This window comes from Rhineura floridana, chromosome 1, assembly GCF_030035675.1.
Source record: "Rhineura floridana isolate rRhiFlo1 chromosome 1, rRhiFlo1.hap2, whole genome shotgun sequence".
Lineage (NCBI taxonomy): Eukaryota > Metazoa > Chordata > Lepidosauria > Squamata > Rhineuridae > Rhineura > Rhineura floridana.
In genome coordinates, this window is record NC_084480.1 from 89,792,493 (window position 1) to 89,816,817 (window position 24,325).

General features: G+C 43.7%; 1 protein-coding gene across 2 annotated transcripts; it reads right to left on the bottom strand.

Moving 5' to 3' along the window:
* Nucleotides 1-5,280: 5,280 nt before the first annotated feature.
* S1PR3 (sphingosine-1-phosphate receptor 3) lies at nt 5,281-24,061 on the bottom strand. 2 transcript variants are annotated; one of them, XM_061626121.1, is made up of 2 exons: nt 23,982-24,061; nt 5,281-9,530 (listed from the first exon to the last, which is right to left on the bottom strand). In XM_061626121.1, the coding sequence occupies exon 2, from the start codon at nt 9,372-9,374 to the stop codon at nt 8,256-8,258; it is 1,119 nt and encodes a 372-aa protein (XP_061482105.1). In that variant the 5' UTR covers nt 9,375-9,530; nt 23,982-24,061; the 3' UTR covers nt 5,281-8,255. The 2 variants fall into 2 exon arrangements, with proteins under 2 accessions (XP_061482105.1, XP_061482099.1); XM_061626115.1 differs by lacking the exon at nt 23,982-24,061 and adding an exon at nt 23,453-23,667.
* Nucleotides 24,062-24,325: the final 264 nt, after the last annotated feature.

Consider the following 24,325-nt stretch of genomic DNA (forward strand, 5'->3'; position numbering starts at 1 on the left):
ACTAAGGCCTCATCTGCACTATATATTTAAAGTGATATTATACCATTTTAAACAGTAATGGCTTCCCCCAAAGAATCCTGGGAACTGTAGTTTGTTAAGGGTGCTGAAAGTTGTTGGGAGACCCCTGTTCCCCTCACAGAGGTACAATTCCCAGAGTTCCCTGGGAAAAGGGACTGACTGCTAAACCACTCTGAGAACTGTAGCTCTGTGAGGGCAATATAGTCCCCAGGATTTTCTGGGGGAAGCAGTGGCTGTTTAATGTGGTATGATTCTGCTTTAAATGCATAGTGCAGACGACTAAGTCATGACAAAGGAACCGATAGTGGCTGTTCACGGGGGCTCTATTTTCTCCTCCACCTCACAGAAGCTTAATGATTCTATTTATAGCAAAGAATGATTCCAAGCACATTCTGAGGAGAGAAAATGGCAGGCAGCTGCCCTGAAGCATTCCACTGCTGCCATCATCACAGCCAGCAAAACTTAAGTTTAAAAAAAATAAAAGGAGGGTGAGGCTGGTGGGTGGTATGGAACAACCCAATAAAACATCATTGGAGCCTTGTCTGACCACTGCATTTAAGACTGGAATGGAGCAGCACAATAAAATACCATTGGAGTCGTGACTCTGTTGCACTTACAGTTGGGAAGGAATCCCTCTTCCCAGGTTACACAGTTTGTTGGCGCTGAGGTTTTGTTTGTTTCTTGCCTACCATTGCAGCATGTGGCTTAGCTTGGCTTGAGTTGCTGAAATAACTCAGATCTATTTGCTCTTCAACTATCTTTCCATAGTGCAGATGATCATTGTGGCACACTGTGGGTTGTGCAGATTGATGCTTTGGGCAGAGGACTGGCTCAGTTGGCCTCTTGCTCCCTCTCCACTATTTCAAGATGCGCTGTGAGCCTTGACTGCTGTGGTTTTTTCTCCCTTTTTCATTATGGATTTAAGAGTAGAGGAGCATGGCCCCCATTTTAACTTTTTATTACTAGAAGTCAAAGCCCCCTCTCAAAAGGAGCCATTGAAGCAAGGCATACATTTGTAAGGAAACTGCATGCCGATATTGCTCCTGGCAAACTGCAGACAATGTTTGTTGTTTGGCATAGTCATCACAGTCTATAATGCTTAGCAGACATGCCCAGTATGGGGGATACTGGATACAGTGTGGTTAGATGTCCATGGATGTGGATCAGATCCAAGATTGTGTCCTCAGACAGACACACCCTTATCTGTCTGGAACAGGACAGCCAAACTTTTTTTTATTTTGCAGAACAAAATTAAACCGAACGCCCATCTAATTCATCATTCTGTTTTCACAGTGGCCAACCAGGTGCCTCTGGGAAGCCCATAAGCAGGACATGTGCGCAAGAAATATTGCCTGCTCATGATCTTCAACAACTGATGCTCAGAGGCATACTGTTTCTGATGCTTTCTTAAAAACTATACTACTATAGCACAGGTGGCCAAGGTGGCAGTGGTGGCTGGTGCCCATTGGGACCGGTGGGGCAGAAAGCAAGGAGCCCAACAGTAGGTGGAGCCAGAGCCAATGACAGGGGGTGGAGTCAACCCTGCTGAGTTCTACAAGGAGCAACATTAAGACTAAGGAAGTGGAAGTGGACAGCCACTGCCACTCCCTGGACTAGTTATTGTATTGAAAGCGGGGAACCCTTCCCCGTCTGCTCTCACTGTCCTAGGAGTCAATCCCCAGCCTTGGGCAATTGATCCCAGCAAATCCTGGTTTGCCAAGGTTGTGCACATCAACACCAACCCTGCAAGGTAGTACTGCCACCACCCTTCAACTGGTTAGCTACTCTGGGGCAAAGGGAACCCCAGAGTCCACTTAAATACCTGAGCCTCACAGGACCAGAGTCTAGATACACTCCTGGCCCCTTCTGAAGTCTTAGGTAAAAACGCTTCTCTGTTACACGGTAGTTGTGGTCAAATGGCAAGGACTGAATTTAGGAACTGACCCCTTTCTCTGGAATAAACACACGTTGGTTTAAAGTAATTAAAGTTCATTAAAAAGAAAATAAGAAAAGCATAAAAAGTTACAAAAAGCAAAAAGGTACACACAAATAATTTGTAGCAGTAAATTGAATCCTAAAACCACACACCCAAACGGGTAAGGTATTTAGTAGAAAAGATAAAGGAAAGTTTCTTGGCGCAAATCAAAATAACAAAGCTGTTTGCCTAACTATACTTACAAGAGCATAGGATCTCTCAATGAATAGCCTTCTTCCCCTCAGGGAGTTGCAAGTCAAAATGTAAATGGAGCCACAACAGAACATCACCATAGACAATGTGGTGCTCCGAAGTGGGACACAAACCCAGAGTTCTGAGCCTCCTCTTATGGAGGAAAATTCCCTCCCAGCCAGAGACAATGAACCAATTAACATTTTCATCAAAAGGATGAAAAAACGATGTTCCCACAGCACCTGGCGCCTCCTCTTGGTTTCCCATAACAAAGCAAGGAGTTTTACGGCCTTGGCAGAACCAGGCCCCTTCTACTGATAAGAAGGTGCAAAATTACTGTAAACTGGTACAGCTGTGTTGTAAAAATTACCAAGTCACAGTGATGAAAAAACATCAAAGATTTAACTGCTTGCTAGCAAGCTAACAGGGAAGATGTCAAAGGGAAGAATTCCCCATAAGGCTTTGGGAGTTAGCCATTTTAAATGCAGGCCAGGGTAAGGCTGGCAAGCTGGCATGACAGTTATCACTAAGAAGACAGGTAGGTGAAGGAAGGCTGAGATTGGGGCTCCATTTGCCCTAATGGACCATTGCAATATGGTGTCCTCCAGATGATGTTGAACTCAAAGTCCCATCAGCCCCAGTCAGCATGGCCCATGGCCAGGGATGATCGTAGTTGCAGTTCAACAATATCTGCAAGGCTATCTTTCATTGTAGATCGGGGTAGCTAATGTGGTGCTCTCCAGATGTTGCTAGGCAACAACTCCCCTCATCCCTGACCATTGAGCATGATGGCTGATGGAAGTTGTAGTCCAACATCTGGGGGGCACCACATTGGCTACCCTTGTGGACAGTATCAAATAATGCATTCTGAGTACAGGTGACTTTATCACCCCCCTTTGTCATAAACATGTGTACTTACCAAGTTTAACCTGGACTACTGCGTTGCCAGTCTACCACCATGGGACACATTTAAATAAAAAGTGGGCATCAGCCCCACTGATTTCAGCAAAGCGTATGGTATTAGCTGTATTTTATTGAATACTGTCTTTTTAAAAAGTTATAAGTTGACTTGGAGGCTTTAGTTTTGAAATGTGGAATCAATTTTTAAAGTTAAATAAATAAATAAATAAATAAATTTATCATTTATTTGATTTATAACCCAACCTTCCTCCCGGCAGGAGCCCATATAACTTCACAGTTAAATGCTTCAGTATAAGCATATGCTATGCATGACTACTTGGGACCAAGACAAGTTGCCTTGAAATCAGTGGGACTGAAGGCCTGGTTTATAAATGCAGCAGAATGATGAGGCAAAAATTGTGAAGTGATAAAATGGAGTGTGCGATATTAGTCTGCAGCAGGAATGTGAAACCTGAGGGCCAGAGATTGAACGCAACCCTCCAGGCCTCTCTTATCTGTCCCTTGGGACTCTCCCCAGGCTACCCTCCCTCCCCAGCCACACCCCCTCTCCTCAGACCACACCCCCTCTCCTCAGACCGCACCCCTCACTGGCCCTGTTTCACACCCTTCGCTAGGACTTTTGCCTGGCTGGAATGTGTCCTTGAAGCCTTATAATACCTCTTGTTTCCTTGGGTGGAGAACGGCTGTTTGTTTGTTTTTAGAAATTAGCCTGCTTCACAAATGTAAAATTTACATTTGTTGCTCTGCCCACTTTTGCTTCTGACCCCAGCCACCAGTGACACATGGCTCCTGAGAAGGTGGCCCAGGAGGGAATGCATCTGGACTAGAGGGTGAAGACATTCTGTCCCATGAAAAACCACTCCCTGCAGGTAGAATCACCCATCAAGGAAAAGGGTTATGGCCCAGTTCATTCTCTAGCCATCTCTGCTATCTTTTCGGCACCTTTTGAAACTTTTCTCTTTCAACAAGCCTTTTAAGTTGAGACCTATCCCAGTCTGCATCTGTGCCAGAATTGTTTAATACGTTTTTTAATAATGCTTTTAACCCTTTTTAAAGGTTGTTTTTAAAATGTTTTTAATGCTGTTTTTGTTTTAATGTATTTTAAGATTTGTTTTTATGATGTTTTAAAGTGTTTTAATGCTTTGTTTGCTGCCCTGGGCTCCTGCTGGGAGGAAGGGCGGGATACAAATTAAATAAATAAATAAATAAATAAATAATTATCTGCTGTGCTAGTTTTTAAAATCTGCAGGGACTTTTTCATGCAGGGCAACATTCAAAAATGTCACTCTCCGCCTGCCTGTCTAGGTTAACCAGATGAAAAAAGAGAGAACAGGGCTCCTGAACCTTTGATAGTTCTGTAGAAGAAGGGTGTTTAGCTTGTCATGCAAACTCCACCTGCTTCAATTTACATCGGCTGCAATTCCCTCTTCAGCACAATTATTCAGAGGTGCAAGAGCCCAGTTCTCTTTTCTTCTATGGCCACTCTACTGCCATCTGAAGTAGGACAATCCATTACATAGGGAACATAGGAAGCTGCCTTATACTGAATCAGACCATTTAGCTCAGTATTAGCTACACTGACTGGCAGTGAGTCTCCAGGATTTCAGACAGGGGCCTATCCTAGCCCTACCTGGAGATGCCAAGGATTGAATTTGGGACCTTCTGCATGCAAAACAGATGCTTTACCCCTTCCCCAAATGTACCACGCCAGAACTCTACCATCGTATCCCCTCTTCATTCTGCTACACGGCTAGACACCAACCCTTTATTTCTGTATAAACATGGTAGCTAGGATTGGGTACTATGTCTGCAGTCAGTCATGTTGTTGCTGTGCAATGGTTAGCATGCTCCCATGAGTGGTTTGCTTGTTTGTTTTTTGCTACCACTGTGAAGTATCAACAGCAGTTGTTCATTGCAAAAGAACCCCAAGCATGCCAGGAAACACAGCTAGACCATCACTCTTAGGTTTAAAGTGGTATGCCTTTCAACACACCGTAATAAATTTAATGTATAAAAACTTAATAAAACACTTCAGAGTACCTGGGGACACATCCATGACTCAATTCATATTTATAGTTAAAGCATCCTTGTCAAGATCCTTGCTGTTTAACTAGCATTTTTTTCATACGAAACACAATGCTTCTTTGCTGCTTTAAGCATTTTTTATTTGACGTGTCAGTTTATACTGTCTGGTATTCACAGTTTCAGCATACTCTTTTGTGTTTTGCACAGAGATTGAAAGGTTAATGTATCACTCTGCTTACAAGATTTTAAACTTGAGATAACAAATATTCAAATCAACAACAAGTGTTTGTGCAATAGGCATTACATGATCAAAGGGACAAGAGGGGTCCAGAATAGACTGTGGCATTCTGTGCAAGTCACTCCCATTGGTTATTTCCACTTAAATGTGCTTTGGATTTTGACCTTAGACACAGATTTTCAATAAAGGTGCTTTGGCAATGTCTAAAACAGGGATAGCCAATGAGGTGCCTTCCAGATGTTTTGGACTACAACTCCCATAATCTCTTCCCATTGGCCACGATGGCTGAGGCTTATGGGATTTGTATCCAAAATAGGAAAGCATGTTGGCTACCTCTTGTCTAAAAAGCACATCTCTTAAAAATACCTTTGCAAACAATTTGTCACTCTACTAAAAAAATCCCCTCAAATAACAATGGGAGGATGTTGCACAAATCGTGCCTCCACACATATTTTAAAATCTAGAATATCATTCCATTTATTACATGAATATACAAAGTGACTGTCACCTATCTGCAGTCTCCAATTCCTGGTTGAACTGCTGTAATGTTAACAGATGTTTATGAATTTCCCAATTGCTGAGAGGGTTGGTTCTGTTAAGGAATGTTGAAAATCAGTCCTGCTGTTGTGAAAGAAGCAGAAGTTGGCTGAAAATTGTTGGTGATATGCATGATGTTCTCATGAACCACTTTTGACTCTTTCTTTTGTTTATGCTAACTTTATTTCCCATGGTATATGCATTCACCAATTTCTTCCCTTAGTTCACATCAAGTATATGGTGAATCCCATTTATTCTCTGCTCCTTTCTTTCCAACACAAACCATCTGGGGCAAGAACAGATTGCCGAGCAGAGTCCTGACGAACAGGATATTAATTTTAGTGCTAGTTGAAGATACAACATCTACCAGCAGTGACTCACTTGATTCAAATTTGAGCTAGAGATAGTTGCCAGTGAATGTTGACATTAAACTGCAATTTGTGATTTTGTAAATTTCTATTGGTATGAGCACTAATACTTTTCTCGAAATTTGTAGTTTCATATGAAAAATATATGAGAAGACTGTGCAACTTCTAGCAGATCGTTTCTCTTCTTTTCTGTTTGGGCCTGCAATAACACAACTGGGCCTTCAATTTTTTTTTAAAAAAATTGTTCAAAGAGCAAAACATAAAATATATGCATTGATTAAAATGATATGATATGCATAAAATTCCAAGTCACATATTTCGGACACTAAACTACATTAATTAATTAAAAAAGAGATTCAAGGAGAATGAATGTTACATTTTAAAAAACAACAAAACAGAAATGGCTTCTAGTCACAACTGTATTTAACTACTCTCACAGGACATTTGCATTGATAATTGCAAGATAGAATACTGGGTGGTGTAGTGGTTAAGGTGTTGGACTATGACCCGAGAGACCAGGGTTCGATCCCCACACAGCCATGAAGCTCACTGGGTGACCTTGGGCCAGTCACTGCCTCTCAGCCTCAGAGGAAGGCAATGGTAAACCCCCTCTGGATACCGCTTACCATGAAAACCCTATTCAAAGGGTCACCCATAAGTCGGAATCGACTTGAAGGCAGTCCATTTCATTTCATAGAATCTAATTTCTCTCCTTCAAAATGTCTTTTGTGAAGTTTTTTTTATACTTAAAAAAAACCTATTGGAAGCATACCTGCTCACAGTATTTGTAGTATCTGGTATATTACACAGAGTATCATGATTGTAACATGACATAATGTAAACTTTTGCTGCACAACTGGCATAAATAAAAATATAATTAGCGGCTGGCAGCTCAACCCTAAATATTTGTTCTGGAGTCTATATATGTCAGTGTAAGTTTCTTGCCATGCTTTCCTAATGCCTTCCTAATATAGTGGATTATGACACTGCCTTGGCATGGTGAACAGCATATCCAATCCTAAGCATTTATTTGTTGGCATGGCAAGTCAAAGAATCTGTGAATAAATACTTGTAGATGAATTCATTGGCATAACAACAAGATGCACAAGCGGAAAAATAATGCTCACTGCAGAATGAAAATAATCACCCTCATAACCTTAACAGTCAGCGTATAGGGGATACACATTTTTGCTGAGGGTCTATCATGTTTGGTGAACAGGAACATTTCATGTGGGCAACTTATATACATATATTTATATACATGCATTATAGACTAGCCTGGGCTCATGTCTGCCCATAAGTTTCTCCCCATTTCCAGAACGCTTATTGGCTGAGCAACTGTGGTATCACAGAATGTATATAAATACTGTAACTGCTGGTCACTTACATGAGGTCAGTCATATAATGTTGCCAAACTGTCCAGCTTTGGGGAAGAAAGTGAAAGATCAGTTTGGGTGAGAACAAACTTCCACACAGATCTCAGTCTGTATAGAAGTCAGGAAGGTAGGCTGCTTGAGGGGAGGAGGCTGAGGAAAGAGGGAGGAAGATAGGCCAAGAGGCAAGAAAGAGATTGCAAGAAAAACTCACACAACACCTCTAGATTTTTGAGATGTGTATATTATTGATGGGTGCAGATTGGATTTCATTTATTGATTTAAAATAACCTACCATTGTTTCTGCATTGATTCTTGAATGCATATATAAACAAACTGCATCAAGAAGATCCATGTCAAATGTGCCATGTTTCTTTACACAGACACCATGAGGACTTGAAGCAGCAGCAAAGAGCCTTCCCGAGTCAATCTCTCATGGAACTAAAACCCAATCCAAAACTGTCTGTGCTAAAAACAGGCACTTAATATTGTGTGAATGGTTAGTGTTTTCCCCTATGATTTAAGTGCATGAAACCCCGCCAAAAGGCTTCCATTTGGCTCTGAACAAAAGCCACCGAAGAATCCTTGGCCTGCAGAATTAGTGGACTTCATTTGCAGAAGTTTCCATTATGAAATGAAGATTCATTCTTTTCAGCTAAACTGGGCGAGCCTTTAGTCTGTGGGTACTCATCCTTTGGTTTCTGTGCATTGCTGCTGCTGGATTTGCTTCGGCTCTGATCTGGAGTGGGTTGGATAGGCAAAGACATAGTGACGCTGGCCTTCACCAGACAGCTGCAAACAAGGCGGAAGAAAGCTCGACGCATTTCTTTGCTTGCCAGAGTGTAGATGATGGGGTTCATTGCTGAATTGAGGACGGCCAATGCAATGAACCCATCTTCTTTGTATAAAATGGGACACTCTTGTACTTTGCAGGCCACATCAATCAGCAGCAAAATAAACAATGGGGACCAACAGGCAATGAAAACCCCAACGACAATCACAACTGTCCGAAGCAATGCCATAGATCTCTCTGAGTTACTGTGGTTAGTAACATTACGGCTGCTGGACTTTACCAAGATGTAAATGCGGGCATAGAGGATTACAATGGCCACCAGAATGGCTATGAAAATGGTGATGCAAAATGCCACATACTTTTTGGAATAGAGCGGCAAAATAGTGGAACAGTCGTCTAAATTTGGAATACAGTTCCAACCGAGGATCGGTAAGGCACCTAGGGAAACCGAGATAAGCCAGCACGTTCCAATAAGCAGGAAGACCCTGTATTTTTTATTAGCATCATACGGCCTCATTTTGATCATTGTCAAATGTCTCTCGATAGCGATGGCTAATAAGCTGAATGTAGAAGCACCCAGAGCCACAAACATGCTGCCTTCCCGAACAAACCAGATCCTGGAAGACAAGGTCAGGGTCTTGTTTCCTGACATCAAGATGTTTACTTTGTAAACTATCCCAGCCAGTAGATCACAGAGGGCTAGATTGCCAATAAAAAAATACATGCGGTTGTGAAATTTGTTGTTTTTCCATATGGCAATCAGTACCATCAAGTTCTCTAGGATGATGAAACTACAGACAACTAGAAGTATGATGGTTGTCAGGTTTCTCTTTTCTCCTCGGTCAAGCTTCCCAGTGAAGTTGTAATGGCGGAGTATCAGAGAGTCCATTCCTTCATATTTTTGACCAGCAGGTGGTGTGTTGACCACAGCCATGGTTTAGCTTTAGACTGATCTGATTTTCAAATCAAGCAAGTCTCATTCCAACAGATTTCCACAAGGGGGAGCCCACACCTTAGAACTCTTCTTTAAAGATGTATCCAGCTTCTCTACTGATTGCATGTCAGAATCCTGGGGCACTGGCAGCAAAACCTTTAAAACAGCAACAAAAAGACAATGTACGTCAGTAACGTTAAATTCCCTGCCTTCATGGGAGAAACAGCAATCTCGTATTTTCTGATATAATGCATTAGAGAACAATTGTGTGGCCTATTTCAGGGAATCACACTGGCAGGGCAGATTTAAGTTCCCAGACTCATGGGGCTACCATTGAAATGGGCATCTTCTGCCAGCCAGACGCCCCCCCTCCCACTTCCATAAGGGACGAAACCACTCAGTTGTGTCCCAACATCACCATATTGTATGTTCCCTGAACCACCACCAGTAGTGCATTATGTGGAACAGGGAAGGAGGAGAAACTCGCAATGTGATGATCTTGATGCTGGGCAAATGTTACAACAAATTAGGGAAGGGAATCAAAGAACTCAAAACTGGGATCCTATTTTGGTGGCAGCCCCATCATAAGTAACAATAGTGCTTTACATTAAATACATTAATCACTTTGCAAATCTGTTTCCAAACCATTTAAAAGAAATGGGAGAACGGGATGTTCATTTATTTAACTTATTTTTATGCCACCTTTCTTTCATTTCAAAGAAATTCCAGGTTGGTGGCTTACAGAAAGATAAAACACCCACAACACAAAAGGAAATAGAACAAGAAAAGCCATGGGTTTTATCCAACAAATCATCCCATTGTTATTGGTTGTTGTTTTTTGGTAAACTCTGGGCAGAGCAATTCAAATCCCAGGAAGCTGGTGGAAGGGGTGGCGGTGGAGGAGGAGCAAGTGGAAAGCGCCACGGCACCCACTTCCTGTTCAGGAGCTGTTGGCCTAGCTGAATGCAGGCTGTGTCAGGAATTGTGTGCAAGAGCCAGAAGGGAAGAGCTGACTCCCACAAATAGCACTACCAGGGAGTAAGCAGTCCCCATTGACCTGCAGTTCAATTGTTTTCCTCTGCTGACCTTTTTGCCGACAGAATTTCTGTGCAGATCTGGACCTGTGGGAGCACTCCAAGGGGTCACCCTGAAGCTCCTCCACCACTATGCCCCTGGAACGCCCCATTTTTGAGGCTACCACCACCTTCCATTGGCTTTCTGTCTACTGGGCTGGCCATGCCTGGTGGACCCCCAGTGGTGTCAGCAGGTTCCTGGCGCCACCATAGCTCCTGCTGGGGATCTAGACCCTGCAGTGGGTTTTTCCCCTCAGCATGCTGTGTTACATGTGCTTGGATGTCTAGCTGGAGGTGGTCATCTTGACTTCTGCAGCCATCTTGGCCTTAGTATCCATATTAGGTGTATACTCTCTTTTGTAAAAAAAACAAAAGGTCATCTCTGCCTGTCCAGAAGGGAAAGACAAACACTGACAGATCACCCAGAATAGCAGCAGGAGGGGAATGGACCAGTTCGTGGTTAAGCTAGAGGAAAGAGTGGTAGCAGGGGCCTGAAAGTCTCCTAACCACTACTACAATCTGCACATGGGTGTCTGTTGGGTAGTGAAGGAAAGGAACGTCTATTCTTCTTAGCTGTTTTTCTTGAAACTTATGCTAAAAGACATCTGTAGAAATTTCCTCTTGTTCATCATGTGATGCTTGCTTGTAACCAATTGATTCTACTATAAGTAATCAACCAACCTGCCTGGAGGGCAGAGCGCTCCATTTTGTTTGTTCTTTGTCTGTCATGTAGAGATCTCTCCTTGGCTATAGCTAAGCTAATAAACTCATCACAACTACCTCTCAGTTGTGGGCTTTTTTCCACCACAGTGAACAAAGCTCCATTTCCCCCCAAAACAGCCTTAGATCCTGAGCTGAATTAGGCAGCCACTGAAGTGTTTTGGAGTAGGGTGGGCTGTTTTCCAAAGTGCACAATCAGGTCTAAGCCAAATCTTCTCATTGGTGCATGATCCTTTTGTAAACCCTAACCTAATGAATGTTGCCCACAGTAATGACCTCTTCTTTACACAGAAGTATATCACTGAAAGAGATTTATATTCAATAATATATTAAAACATTTGACAGACACCTTCTTGTGATGCAGTTTATAATCACTAGGTGTGTCTGTGCTCTTTGATACAACATAAATTCAAATTCAGCATTGCTTATAAATATGCACATGAATTATTTCTCAAATCTGTCCATTCAGCCTGTTCCCTAAAAGCAAACATAGCCTCTGAGCCATGAAGAATATGTAAAGAATGCTGCTCCATTCCAAGTCAGCAGCTTTATTCAGAATGGGAGCAGGGAAAGAGTCAGTGGTGTGCATTACATCTGTTCATCTTCCCTGCCTCCTGGACTAAATTTGGTTCCTTATTTGGGATGAGAATAGAAACATACTGCCCATCCATCCTGCAACCTTGTAGCTGTCTTCAGGAATGGGAGAAGGGTACTGCTTCCTTATCCATGGAGGTTGTTTGTGGTGCCAGTGCCAGACACATGTCTTGCTCCAACTGCAATTATTCCCACAATGGAACGCTATTCTTTCTCCACAGGCACAAATGGGAGCCACTCACTTATACAGAAGAAAGCAAAGTAGTACGCTCAAGGTAAACACTTGGAGAAATGTTAAACCTGCCCCCCTTTTGACCAAGCTATTAAGAATCAGGCTCGATTCTATCTGCATAGCCCTCATTCTTTTGGACTTTGTTTGATGGTCACATTAAGGTGCCCTTTTAACTTTACATTTCCCATGGCATTCCTGTAACATTTGGAGACTGGCAACCAGACAGGCAGGGCAAATTGTATGCTTTCCCCCCATGGCATTAGCATCTCTCCTTATGGTTTCAGTTCTGTGGGGACTCGCACAACTATCAGTATCTCATGTGTAAACTTTATTTATGTATTTATTATTTAATTTTTATTTATTTATTTATTTAATCTATATCCCGCCCTTCCTCCCAGCAGGAGCCCAGGGCGGCAAACAGAAATGCTAAAAACACTTTAAAGCATCATAAAAAAAACTTAAAATACATTAAAACAAAACAACTTTTAAAACATTTTTTAAAAGCTTTAAAAACATCTTTTTAAAAAAAGGGTTAAAAACATATTATTAAAGAAAACATATTAAAAGCAATTCTAACACAGACGCAGACTGGGATTGGTCTCAACTGAAAAGTCTTGTTAAAAGAGGAAAGTCTTCAAAAGGCGCCGAAAAGATAGCAGAGATGGTGCCTGCCTAATATTTAAGGGGAGGGAATTCCACAGGGTAGGTGTCTCCACACTAAAGGTCCATTCCCTATATTGTGCAGAACGAACCTCCTGATAAGATGGTATCTGCAGGAGGCCCTCATCTGCAGAGCGCAGTGATCGACTGGGTATATAAAGGGTAAGACGGTCTTTCCAGTATCCTGGTCCCAAGCTGTATAGGGCTTTGTACACCAAAACTAGAACCTTGAACTTGGCCAGGTAGCAAATGGGCAGCCAGTGCAATTCTTTCAGGAGGGGGGGTGACATGTTGGTGATACCCTGCCCCAGTGAGCAGTCTCGTCGCTGCATTTTGCACCAGCTGCAGCTTCCGGACCAACCTCAAGGGCAGCCCCACATAGAGTGCATTACAGTAATCCAGCCTGGAGGTTACCAGTGAGTGGACAACAGTGGTGAGGCTATCCCGGTCCAGAAATGGCCGCAGCTCTCTTACCAGCCAAAGCTGGTAAAAGGCACTCCTACCCACGGAGGTCACCTGAGCCTCTAGCGACAAAGATGGATCCAGGAGCACTGCCAGACTACGGACCTGCTCTTTCAGGAGTATGACCCCATCCAAAGCAGGCAACTGACCAATTATCTGAACTCGGAAGCCACTAACCCACAGTGCCTCCGTCTTGCTAGGATTCAGACTCAATTTATTGGTTCTCATCCAACCCACCACCAAATCCAGGCAACAGTCCAGGGCTTGCACGGCCTCTTCCAATTCAGATGTTACGGAGAAATAGAGCTGGGTATTGTCAGCATGCTGCTGACACCTCGCCCCAAATCTCCTGATGACTGCTCCCAAGGGCTTCATATAGATGTTAAACAGCATGGGGGACAAGATGGTACCCTGCGGCACCCCACAGCACAACTGCCAGGGGGCCGAAAGACAGTCACCCAATGCTATTCTCTGAGAGCGACCCTGGAGATAGGATCGGAACCACTGTAAAACAGTTCCTCCAATACCCATCTCGCCAAGTCGGCCCAGAAGGATACCATGGTCAATGGTATCAAAAGCCGCTGAGAGATCAAGTAAGAATAACAGGGTCGCACTCCCCTGTCCTTCTCCCGATAAAGGTCATCCATAAATTTGCAAGCCTTTTAACAAGGGGTGGAGAAGCTGTGGCCCTTCAGATGTTGCTAGATCACAGCTCCCATAATCCTTGACCATTGGCCATGCTACCAGGGGCTGATGGGAGTTGGAGTCCAATTACACCATTGTCCAAAGGAATGATATGTGACCATTGATAAAACCTTTTCACTATAGAATAAGAAAGCATCCATTGCTAACACTCAACAGAAAAGTTAGATGGAAAGGACCCTATTTAAAGTCATAGAAATATAAGAATTGCTACATATACCACCAAACGTAATGTTTTTGTGAGCTGGACCATTATTTTGAGGACAATATTTGCCATCTTTTTGCTGTTCTGTGAGGGAAAATATTTATTTATTTAACAAACTTTATATGCTGCTTGAATGCAAAGACCTCTAAGCTATTTAGAAAAATAATCTGATCCAGTGGACAAAAGGTGAACAAGCAACTGAGAGCCAGTGTGATGTAGTGGATAGAATGTTGGGGTTAGATGGGGGAGACCCTTAGGAGACTGACATGATGCTGCAATGACCACTGGATGACCTTGAGCCAATCTCTCTCACACAGCCTAACCTACCTCACAGTGTGGTTGCGAAGATAAAATGAGAGTTGGGAAACTATGCGTACCAGGGGTGTGCAGAGGACCTAAGATTCACCTTGTATCTGTGCATTTTTTTAAAAAAAGTCTGATCTATTTCTCAGTCACTCTGTGCTCACTTTGATCTCTGTTTCAGGTTCTGAGCCACTCTATGTAAAAAGAGGCGCTATGCTTCTAATTGCCTGTAATGGGAAATCTAAGAATGCCTGTAATGATTCCCTTTTGGCCAAAGTGGATGAAATTTACAGGCACAGGTGCCCCTCCAGAGCACATTAAGCCTTCCAAAATACAGGCAAATAGGTTCAGGGGCTCTTTGTAGAGGAAGGAAAGGGGGGTTATGGGAAAAAGGGGGGTTATGGGAGGGAATAGGGGTTTGGCTCTTGGGTCAAATCCACCCCATACATTTAAAGCACTCTTATACTACTTTAACAATCATGGCTTCCCCCAAAGAATCCTGGGAACTGTAGTTTGTTAAGGGTGCTGAGAACTGTAGGTCTGGGAGTGATTTCCTAACAACTCTTCGCACCCTTAATTATAGTTCCCAGTATTCTTTGGAGGAAGGCATGATTGTTAAAGTGGTACAAGAATGCTTTAAATGTATGGTGTGGATGTAAACTTGCTCTTTCTTATCTTAAAATCATTAAGAGTGGTCCATATTTAAGTGGTTCATATTCATACATTCAAAATAATCAAGTGGTTCATATTCATACATTTTAAAAAACTTTGTAGTTTCATGCCAGCCTTTCAAGTGTTTATTTTGTTCCTCTGATAGAACCTACAGGACTCCAATATGCCTTACAATATGAGGCTATCCACAATGTTGCCTGTTCTGAAGAGCTTTGGATTTTTAAATTTCATTAAAGAAAAGCAATGTAGGTTTTAGGAAAAAAGAAAATTAAATGAAGCCTTTAACTTTTTAAAAAATCCTGCACTTTGGTATTTTAACAAGCTACTAAATAAATAAATCTAGAGCTCTTAATTGTTCCACAGGCAACATTTTGGACAGCCCATGGACCTTGGGCAGGTGTGGGGAACCTTTGGCTCTCCAGAGGTTGCTGAACTACAACTTTCATCATCCCTGGCCACTGGCCATGCCTGCTAGTGTGGATGGAATTTGTCATTCAGCAACATCTGGAGGGCTGAAGGTTTCCCACACCTGACCTAGGGAAACATATAGAGTGGTATTCAATGCTAGTCCTACTCAGAGTAAATCCATTGAAGTTAGTGGACGTTACTAACTTAGGTTCATTGATTTCAATGGTTCTACTATGATTAGGACTAGCATTGAATACAATCCATAGGTATAAGAAAGCATAGAGCTGTAAGGTACAGAAAAGGACAGAAACAAAATAATGACAGAGCGACACAAGGCTTTGTGGGGTACTTATCCAATTCAGGGAGGGGGTTACTCACATCACACTTTGACTCAGGATGTGGGAAAGATCCCTGAATCACCTCAATTCAGTTCATTATTTGACCCCCCACAGACCCCCTCCCCCATCTGTACCACCCTGAGCTCTTAGGAGGAAAATAGATAAAAATGGAATAAATAATGAAATTATTCATGCGCAAAATATTACACAGAATGAACATTCACCACGGTAATGCTAAATTATACAGACCCATTTATAAGTTGGTCTTTTTTCTGTTAGACACACCAGGGGCAAGCCTAACATCCATCTGATTCTATAATATTCCACATAGCAACACAGAAACTTAAACAAATAAAGGACACACTGAACGTTATTTCAGCTTTCCCCTTTTTGTGTGTGGGTGGCCATAAATAGAAGTCAAATCCACAAATGACAATTTTTAGACCAGAGAAAAGCAAGCACACCTAAAGTGAAAAAGCAAACATTGTATATATTTCATGTAAGAGTTCTTCCGTGATGAGATATTGTGTATAGTCTGTCAAGTACCCATCAATGGCATTAACATCCAGAACAGACTTGGCTTTCGACATAAATTTATCTTCTGTGCACCCACTGTGAATAGTTTTGTGACTGCAAATGCAATCTAGACAATGATGATAGCTTGCAAAATACTAATTCTTAGAAAATGCATGTTTTTTAATAAACCATTATTAGTCTTGGCTTCTGTGGAATATGGTTTTGTCTTTTGAGAAGCTTGTGTATAAATCTTACTGACATTATCAGCTGATTTCAATTTTGGTTTCGGAAAATGGCAATGAACTGCCTTTAAGTCGATTCCAACTTATGGTGACCCTATGAATAGAGTTTTCATGGTAGGCAGTATTCAGAGGTGGTTTTCCCTGCCTCTCTCTGAGGCTGAGAGGCAGTGACTGGCCCAAGGTCACCCAGTAAGCTTCATGGCTGTGTGGGGATTCGAACCCTCGTCTCCCAGGTTGTAGTCCAACACTCTATCCACTACAGAAGTCTCATTCAGGCTTTTTTCCAATCACTGGCTAGTTTCTAAGGAGTGTATGGCTGCCAGGGCTAGCCCAGGACACTTTGCTTCCTGAGACAGAGCACCAAATCCCCCCCTTACCAAGCCAAGGTACATAGTACCTAAGGCTGTCAAGCTACTTTGGCACCTGAGACAGAAAATTCCACAAGTATTTCTCCCCGACCCTGGCAGTAAAAATAGAATAGGAATAACTTAAATAGCTAACAATTTGTTGCCCTTTCGTGAAACTTAAAATCAGCTTCCTGAGGCAACCGCCTCACTTGCCCAATAGTAGGGCCAACCCTGATGGTTGCAGTGAGCTTAAGAGCTCTCAATGGATTGACCTAGAACAGTTTTGAGGTTCACAGCTGTTAAGTCACATCTCCTTGGAAGTCCATCAAAGTGAAGGCAAAGGTTCATCTTAGAGACTCAAATCATTTGTCCTTCTCAAATTGCGTTCTAGCTCTTCTTATGTCAAGAGACAAATCTAAAAATCCCAGGATGTGATACTAACACCCATACTTTTTCAGTTATCTAATTTATGGGAACCTGGGAAATTTTACCATGGCACATATGAGAACAAATTGATGATAAAAATGACATTAAAAAGAAGAAGGAGTGACCTCTTTAGTACAAGAGAGAAAATGAATGGGTGAATAAAACTGAGCCATAACTAAAATAAAAATGAAATGACTACTAACGTTTGGGAGAAAAAATTTCTGCACATTATTTCAAAAGCATAGTGAATGTGGTCCAGCTTTGCCAAAACAGAACATCATAATTTATGTTGTTCAAAGCCTTCAATATATCCAGTAAATCTAGAAAGAAGACAAAGGGCTCATCCAAACGGAGCGGGATAATCCACGTTTTCCATATCCGGTTCGTCATCTGACAGTCCTCACTTTGTCTGTTTGTTCGCTCTTTCCCAATTAAAAAACCCGCTTTTTTTGCGCCCACACACGTAGCGAGAGGACGCGTACTTCTTCTCACTTTTTCCCAGCTCTGCCCATAACACTCCCCCCTATCAGCCAATTGGTCCGCAAAAATATGACGTATGTTCCTCTCCCCCTTTGCAACAAAGCACAAAAGGCGCATGCACTTGAACATACAAGCGCAAAAGTTTGAATTTCCTGATGGTTTGGTAGTAGTGGCTGTAATGGAGTTCCTTGTCACTCATCACTCTGGAGCAGCACCGGCCGGGGGGGGTGTCTCCAGGTGTCCCTGACCATCCAGGGGGATTGTGGGCAGTGCATGGGATCAGCACTTGTAATCTCCGGGCGAATCCCCCCATAACCCTTGGGCTCATTCACTGCAGGGTTCAGCCCCGGATGTTATGTGGCTCGGCAGCAGGAATGCTGCCCCTGAGGGAAGCAAACAGCCCCCCCCATGGGTGGCCGCTCTTGACTCGAGCAGGGAATGTGGGCAAACAGGCCCACGTGCTGCTGTGTCAATCTGCACTGAAGTGACCAGCACAGTGTTTGCGGTGTTCCCTCTGATAAAAGAAACATGCAAACCACTTATATGCCTGTATTTTTGTTTGTTTGTATTTACGATATTTCGCAAAACCGACTGTATGCTTTTCTACCTTTAACGTTTCTGGAGATACACATGATTGCAATTCCACTTATTTCTCCAGAACAGCAAGTAACGATGTGTCATGTCTAGGAAGGTAGACCACCAGTCTCTATGGTTGCGGGTGGCTGAGACGCTCTAGCAAACCACTTATATGCCAAAAATTCCTGTGGGTTTTTTGCTTGTATTTGTGATATTTTGCAAAAGCGACTGTATGCTTTTCAGCTCAGCTGGGCTGCCCAAGAACCTGCAGGCTGTGGTTGAAATTGACAAGACTCAAAGAGAGTAGCCTTGCAGGCAGGAAAGTGAAATTGACTAAGGGTGCCTGAGTGTCTGTAATCCAAGAGGAAAGCCTCTATTTCTCTTCTCCCCCCCTCTCCCTCCACTCTGGATGCCTGGAAGCAAAGACCAATAGGTTCAAGAAGGGCATTTGATGCGGGGGTGAGGGGTGGGAGGTGGAGGTTAGGCAAAGATAAATATTTTCTCCCTTGAAAAAGTTTCCAAACAACCACAATTGCAGATCTCACCCTGAGCGGCTGCCCAGTTTGCAGGCTGGCTAAAAATTAACCGCTATTGCTGCTTCTGCGCAAATGCACTTTTTTTCATCTGTGCAGTAGAAGTTGCAGGGGGGCCCCCCAACACCACACCATTGCTGTGATGGGTTCCTTTTTCCTGGGCTTTCCCCAGACATTTGCACACATGCGCAACAGTGGAAATACGTGGCTGATAATGAGGGAAGGGATATGGCGAACCGCCCAAGAACCGCCCATCAAACGCCCACAGCTGTAAAGTCCACGGTATTGCATCCGAGCGCCTGAAGGTACAGTGGATGATTCCCAGTTTAAAAAAGCAAATCGCATGATTTGCGGTATTGCAGGAGCGGATTTAACCGTGCAAAAATGCGCAAAAGCGCGCGGCGTCATATGGACGACCAAAAAATAATGAAAACACAAAGCGATCATGTCACACATTTTACAGTCGTCTAGATGAGCCCAAACTTTATCAATACATAGTGCCATCTGTGGTAGTCCAGAACTGTAGATGGGACAGTAGAATAAGTTTATTTGTTAGCCACAACAGTCATCTTTGTACACCTTATGATGATCCTAGACAGCATTGTATGGTAAAACAAAATAATGAAATTCTGTGGCATGGAAGTGGTTTGTTGCTGTTACAAGGGCAACTCCTGTAACCAACAGGAATCGACTGTAATATCCAAAACATAATGTATTTCCACTGGAGACTCAGGGCCCCTCCAGATGGCTGATTTATCGAGCAATCATTCTGATTTGCTTGCACAAATCTTACACAGATGTTAGATTTATTGAGCCTTTTTTCTGATTTGTTTGTGGAGTGTTTACATGTCTTCCCTTTAGTCATTCATTCATCACACACAATGAATTTCAATGAATTTCCCTGTCACTTTCCAAACTGCAAAAGTCTGAGGTTTTTTGGATTTGCTGGGCTAGGGCGACAGAGCCCTTAAATCTACATTAAATGCACAAACCTTAAGTTCTGGTATGTGCTTGAATCTCTCCTGCAAAATACTGACAGTCTGGAAATACCCAGGCACACTAGGTAGGCAAATAGCTAGAAGCTTGCTCCAGGTCAGAAGAGGGTTCACACGTCGGGAATCATATAACCTTGTTGAATATCTTGAGAAGCATTACAGCTTAATACTGGTATCTTTGGCAATAGTGTAGGCTATAATGTTCCTGAAATAATGCACACAGTCATGTTCAACAGCACATGAATTTATTTAGACAAATTTGTTCAAATTCTGCAGTCTAAATATATGTTCCTACGACAAGTAAAACCTGAAAATGAACTCTCAATATGAGAGGAGTAAACTACATTGGAGCATAGGACTCTCTCTTCAAAAACTGAGAGGTAAAGTGGAGAGTGAAATCCTTGTACTTTTGCTATCAACAGAGAACAGGTCAGCTTGCTGAGCAAGGCTACATTCAGACATGGGGTTTCTTGCATTACTTTTACTAATTATAATGGAAGCTCTTCTGTCTCGATGTCTAACATTTCTTTCACACTGCAATACCTGTTGCCTTATGACTGATATACTGCTGTGGCTTTTTGACTGATATACTGCCACGTTACACTAAATTTCATTTACATCAGTGGGCATGATGTGACACAACAATGAACAAAATTGTAGATGTCACTACTCTCCTGCCTTTTCTACACATGCACACTTCTGATCCCCCATGATTCCCCCATGAAAACAGCAGGAAAGGACTGCATGCCAAATTTCGTCACTTTACTTCTGTGATTTTCTGGGTTAATGGGATTGCAAATGGATTTTTTTAATGGAAGCAATTAACATGGAAATGAGCACGTAACACAATTTGGGGTACAAGTGCCTGAAGAAGAGGTTACCACAACACTTCCAAGCTACACAGGAAGTGGATTGGACTGTGAAAGACCAACCCAAATGGTATTTGCATTTTGACCAATTTGTAGGGCAGTCCAATATCTCAGAAAGGAGGTCAGGTCCCCTGCTCCCCTGGTGCATTCACTATAGCTGCCCAATTTCCCTGCTTTTTAAAGTTTTATAGAAATATCTGTTGGCTATAGGTACATTCTTAAACAGCAAGGTTTGGGGTTTTTTTGCCTATTAGTGAATTTATCTGCTTTTTAATCCCAGATGTAAGAAATAGGATTCTGGACAAGTTTGCTGAGAATGGATCGATCATTTGCATCCTTATTGAGTTCAATGAGATTTACTCCCCTGCAATCATGCTTAGGATAGGTGAAACTGACCACAGGGGATGGGGAGGGGAGGAGGAAGGGCAGGGGTAGGGGAAAAGGAGGATGCGGAGGAAGGGCAGAGGGGAGGAGGGGGGCAGGCAGGAGGGGGGAGGAGGGCAGGTTTGAGCATTTCCATGCTTATTGAGTTCAGTGGGATTCACTCCCATGCAATCATGCTTAGGATAGGTAAAACTGACCGTGGGGGAGAGGAGGAGAAGAGGGAGAGACAGAGGAGGGCTGGAGTGGGCAGGGGAGGAGGAAGAAGGAAGAGGGGAAGGAGGAAGAAGGAAGGGAGAGGGGAAGGTGGGGAAAGGCAGATCTGATCATTTACATGCTTATTGAGTTCAGTGAGATTTATTCCCGTGCGATCATGGTTAGGATAGGTAAAACTGACCATGGGGGAGGAGGAGGGGGGAGGAGAGGGAAGGAGGAAGGGAGGGGATTGGAAGGGGAGGGGGGAAGTTGAAGTTAGGGGGAGGGGCAAAAGGGAGGTAATGAGAGGGAGGAGGAGGGGAGGGCAGGTTTGATCGTTTTCATGCTTTTTGAGTTCAGTGGGATTTACTCCTGTGCATCATGCTTAGGATAGATGAAACTGAGAGAGGAGCAGGGAGGGGAGGAGGAGGGCAGGAAGAGGAGGGAGAGGGGAGGAGATTGGATGGGTGGGCACTGGGCAGAGGGAAAGCCCCTTTCCTTTCCACAAGGAAAACATTGTGAACAGTATCATTCTTTTCCACAGTTCTCTCCACCTTTTTATTCTACAACAGGCACATGTAGTCTCCCACCCAAATTTTAAACCAACACTGTCACTGGCCACATCCACACCAGACCTTTATTCCATTTTAGACAGTCATGGCTTCCCCCAAAGCATCATGGGAAGTGTAGTTAGTGAAGGGTGCTGAGAGTTGCTAGAAGATGCCCTGTTGCCCTCACAGAGTTTCAATCAGAGCAGCTGACTGTTAAACCACTCTGGCTGCTGGAGCTCTGTCAGGGGAATAGGAGTCTCCTTTCAGCAGCCTTCACCAACCCTTTATGTTCATACATTACATTCTCAGAGAACATAATGGATGTTCTCACTTTCAGACACCACGTTCCACAGTGATCTCTTACTTTTGAAATCTTTTCTACTTTGCACCATTGGAAACTGCTTCACCCTTCTCCTCTGATCTGGATTCTTCAATCCCAACCATTTCTTATTTTCAGAGCCATTTCTTATGACTGTTTTTAATGTACCTAAGTAATTGTGAGTTAACATTTCCCCTGTGGATTTGTCCGCTTCTTCACATGTCCCCTGTTTTGCACATTAACTTGGAAATGCAAAAGGTGGATACAAGAGTCAATTGTAACATGCATGGCTGCCCTCTGGACAACGGGGGTGTGCCTATTTATATCATGTCCTAAAAACGATGATCAAAAATGCACATCTATATCCACTTCTACAGTGTAAATAATCAATAGGAGACTGTTCCATCTCATCCTCAACCGATGCTATGTCATTCCAAAGATCAGCCCATCAGTTTACCCACATGTCCAACCCCAACCCCCAAGCTATATGGGAGCTGCACAGATGCCAGTCCAAATCTCAGGATGAAGACCAGCAGGAATAGCTGGGGATGGCCACAGGCAGTAAGTGGACCTCATACACCCCTTCTGCATACATATTGTTGTGGCTTAGCATTCCAGTACAAATGCGCTGGCCAAACCTCACTGTGCAACGCGGGCAACATCTTCTTCTTCTTTCAATAGGATTATTTAGCCTCCCAGTTAAATTCAAGTAACTTGGAAATCAATCCATCATCAACATCTCAGTCCCACTGACTTCAGTGGAGTTCTCTTCCAAGACAAAAGAGCTTTACAGCCAAAGACACACAAGACAAACATGCAATCCAACTTTGAAAAGTCAAATAAACAAACTGGACAGAAGTGGCAGAAAGAAGGTGTGTGTGGGGGGGAAGATGTTCAGATGAGGCTCTTGCTGACTTTTCACCTCATTTCTAGTTTTTACAACACACGATCTGCCGCCACCATCTTCACCATATCTCCCCTCTCCCCAAGCGCTACAAACTTTGACAGGTTCCGCAATTGAAAAGAGTAATAAAATGACTAAAACGAGTCGCGGGCTGGGGCAGAGGACGGCTGGGCTCTTCTCACGTCGCATCCTCCGTTCAGTCTGCCTCCCTTGTACCCAAGAACCCCACCACAACACCTTGAATTCCAAGCGGTTCCTTTTAATCCGGATCATAGCACGCGGTCGTGTAAACACCGCCCTCCCCACTCCTAGCCGTAGTCAAGAGTTCAGTTTACCCTCCCGTGCCTCCCCTCCTCTCGCCGCGCATCTGCTCACCTCGGACTTTCGGGGATCCCAGGCTGACGCGCCTCATCCTGGCTCTCGGGACGAGCAGCGCCTTATTCCGGAGTCAAACCCGGTTTGCTGGCGATTCCCCCTTTCTGCTTCCCAGCTGGCGACTTCCCGCGTGGCACCTGGTTGATCCTCCGGACTCTCTTAGCTGCGATGCTAGCCGGCGCTCGACAGCCCGCTGTCCCGCAGAAGACAGAGCTGCAAACTTCCCAAGCAGCCTGCGAGGAGATGCTGGTGCCGCTCCCGCCCCCTCCGCCTCCCAGGGCTCCTCCCCTCCGCGGTCGCCCCCACTCCGCGTCCTGTTTCACACACGCCATCCCAGCCCTTCCCGCTCCCCGCTGGGCTCCCTCGACATTCTTTCTCCTGCGCTCCTTCCCTCCTCCAACGCACCTCCCATCACACCTCTCACCCATCTCTTCTCTCCTTTCCAGCCCCTTCGCTTTTGCCCCCCGCTTCCGGCTCCTTTTCTCATCCGTTGCATTCCAGGCTGCCAGCCCAACGCACGCTTACTTACTGGAAGCTAGCCCCACTGCAAATCAGTGGGGCTGGCTGCTCTCCAAAGCGCAGGGATAAGGCTGCGGTGCGAGGTGCTCTACTGATGTGGAAACACTGGACAAGTGTTTCCATTGGGGCCCATCTGCACTATACATTTATAGCAGTATCATACAGCTTTAAACAGATTTAAAAGAATCCTGGGAAATGGAGTTTGTGAAAGGTGCTGAGATGTGTTCGGAGACCCTAAGCCCCCTCACAGAACTACAATTCCCAGAGTGGTTTAACATTCAGTCCCTCTTCCCAGGGAACTATAGCTCTGTGAGGGGAACAGGGATCTTTTAACAACTCTTAGCACCCTTAACA

Coding starts and splice junctions, on each gene's coding strand:
- S1PR3 (XM_061626121.1), bottom strand. CDS start 9,374: ATGGCTGTGGTCAACACACCACCTGCTGGTCAAAAATATGAAGGAATG.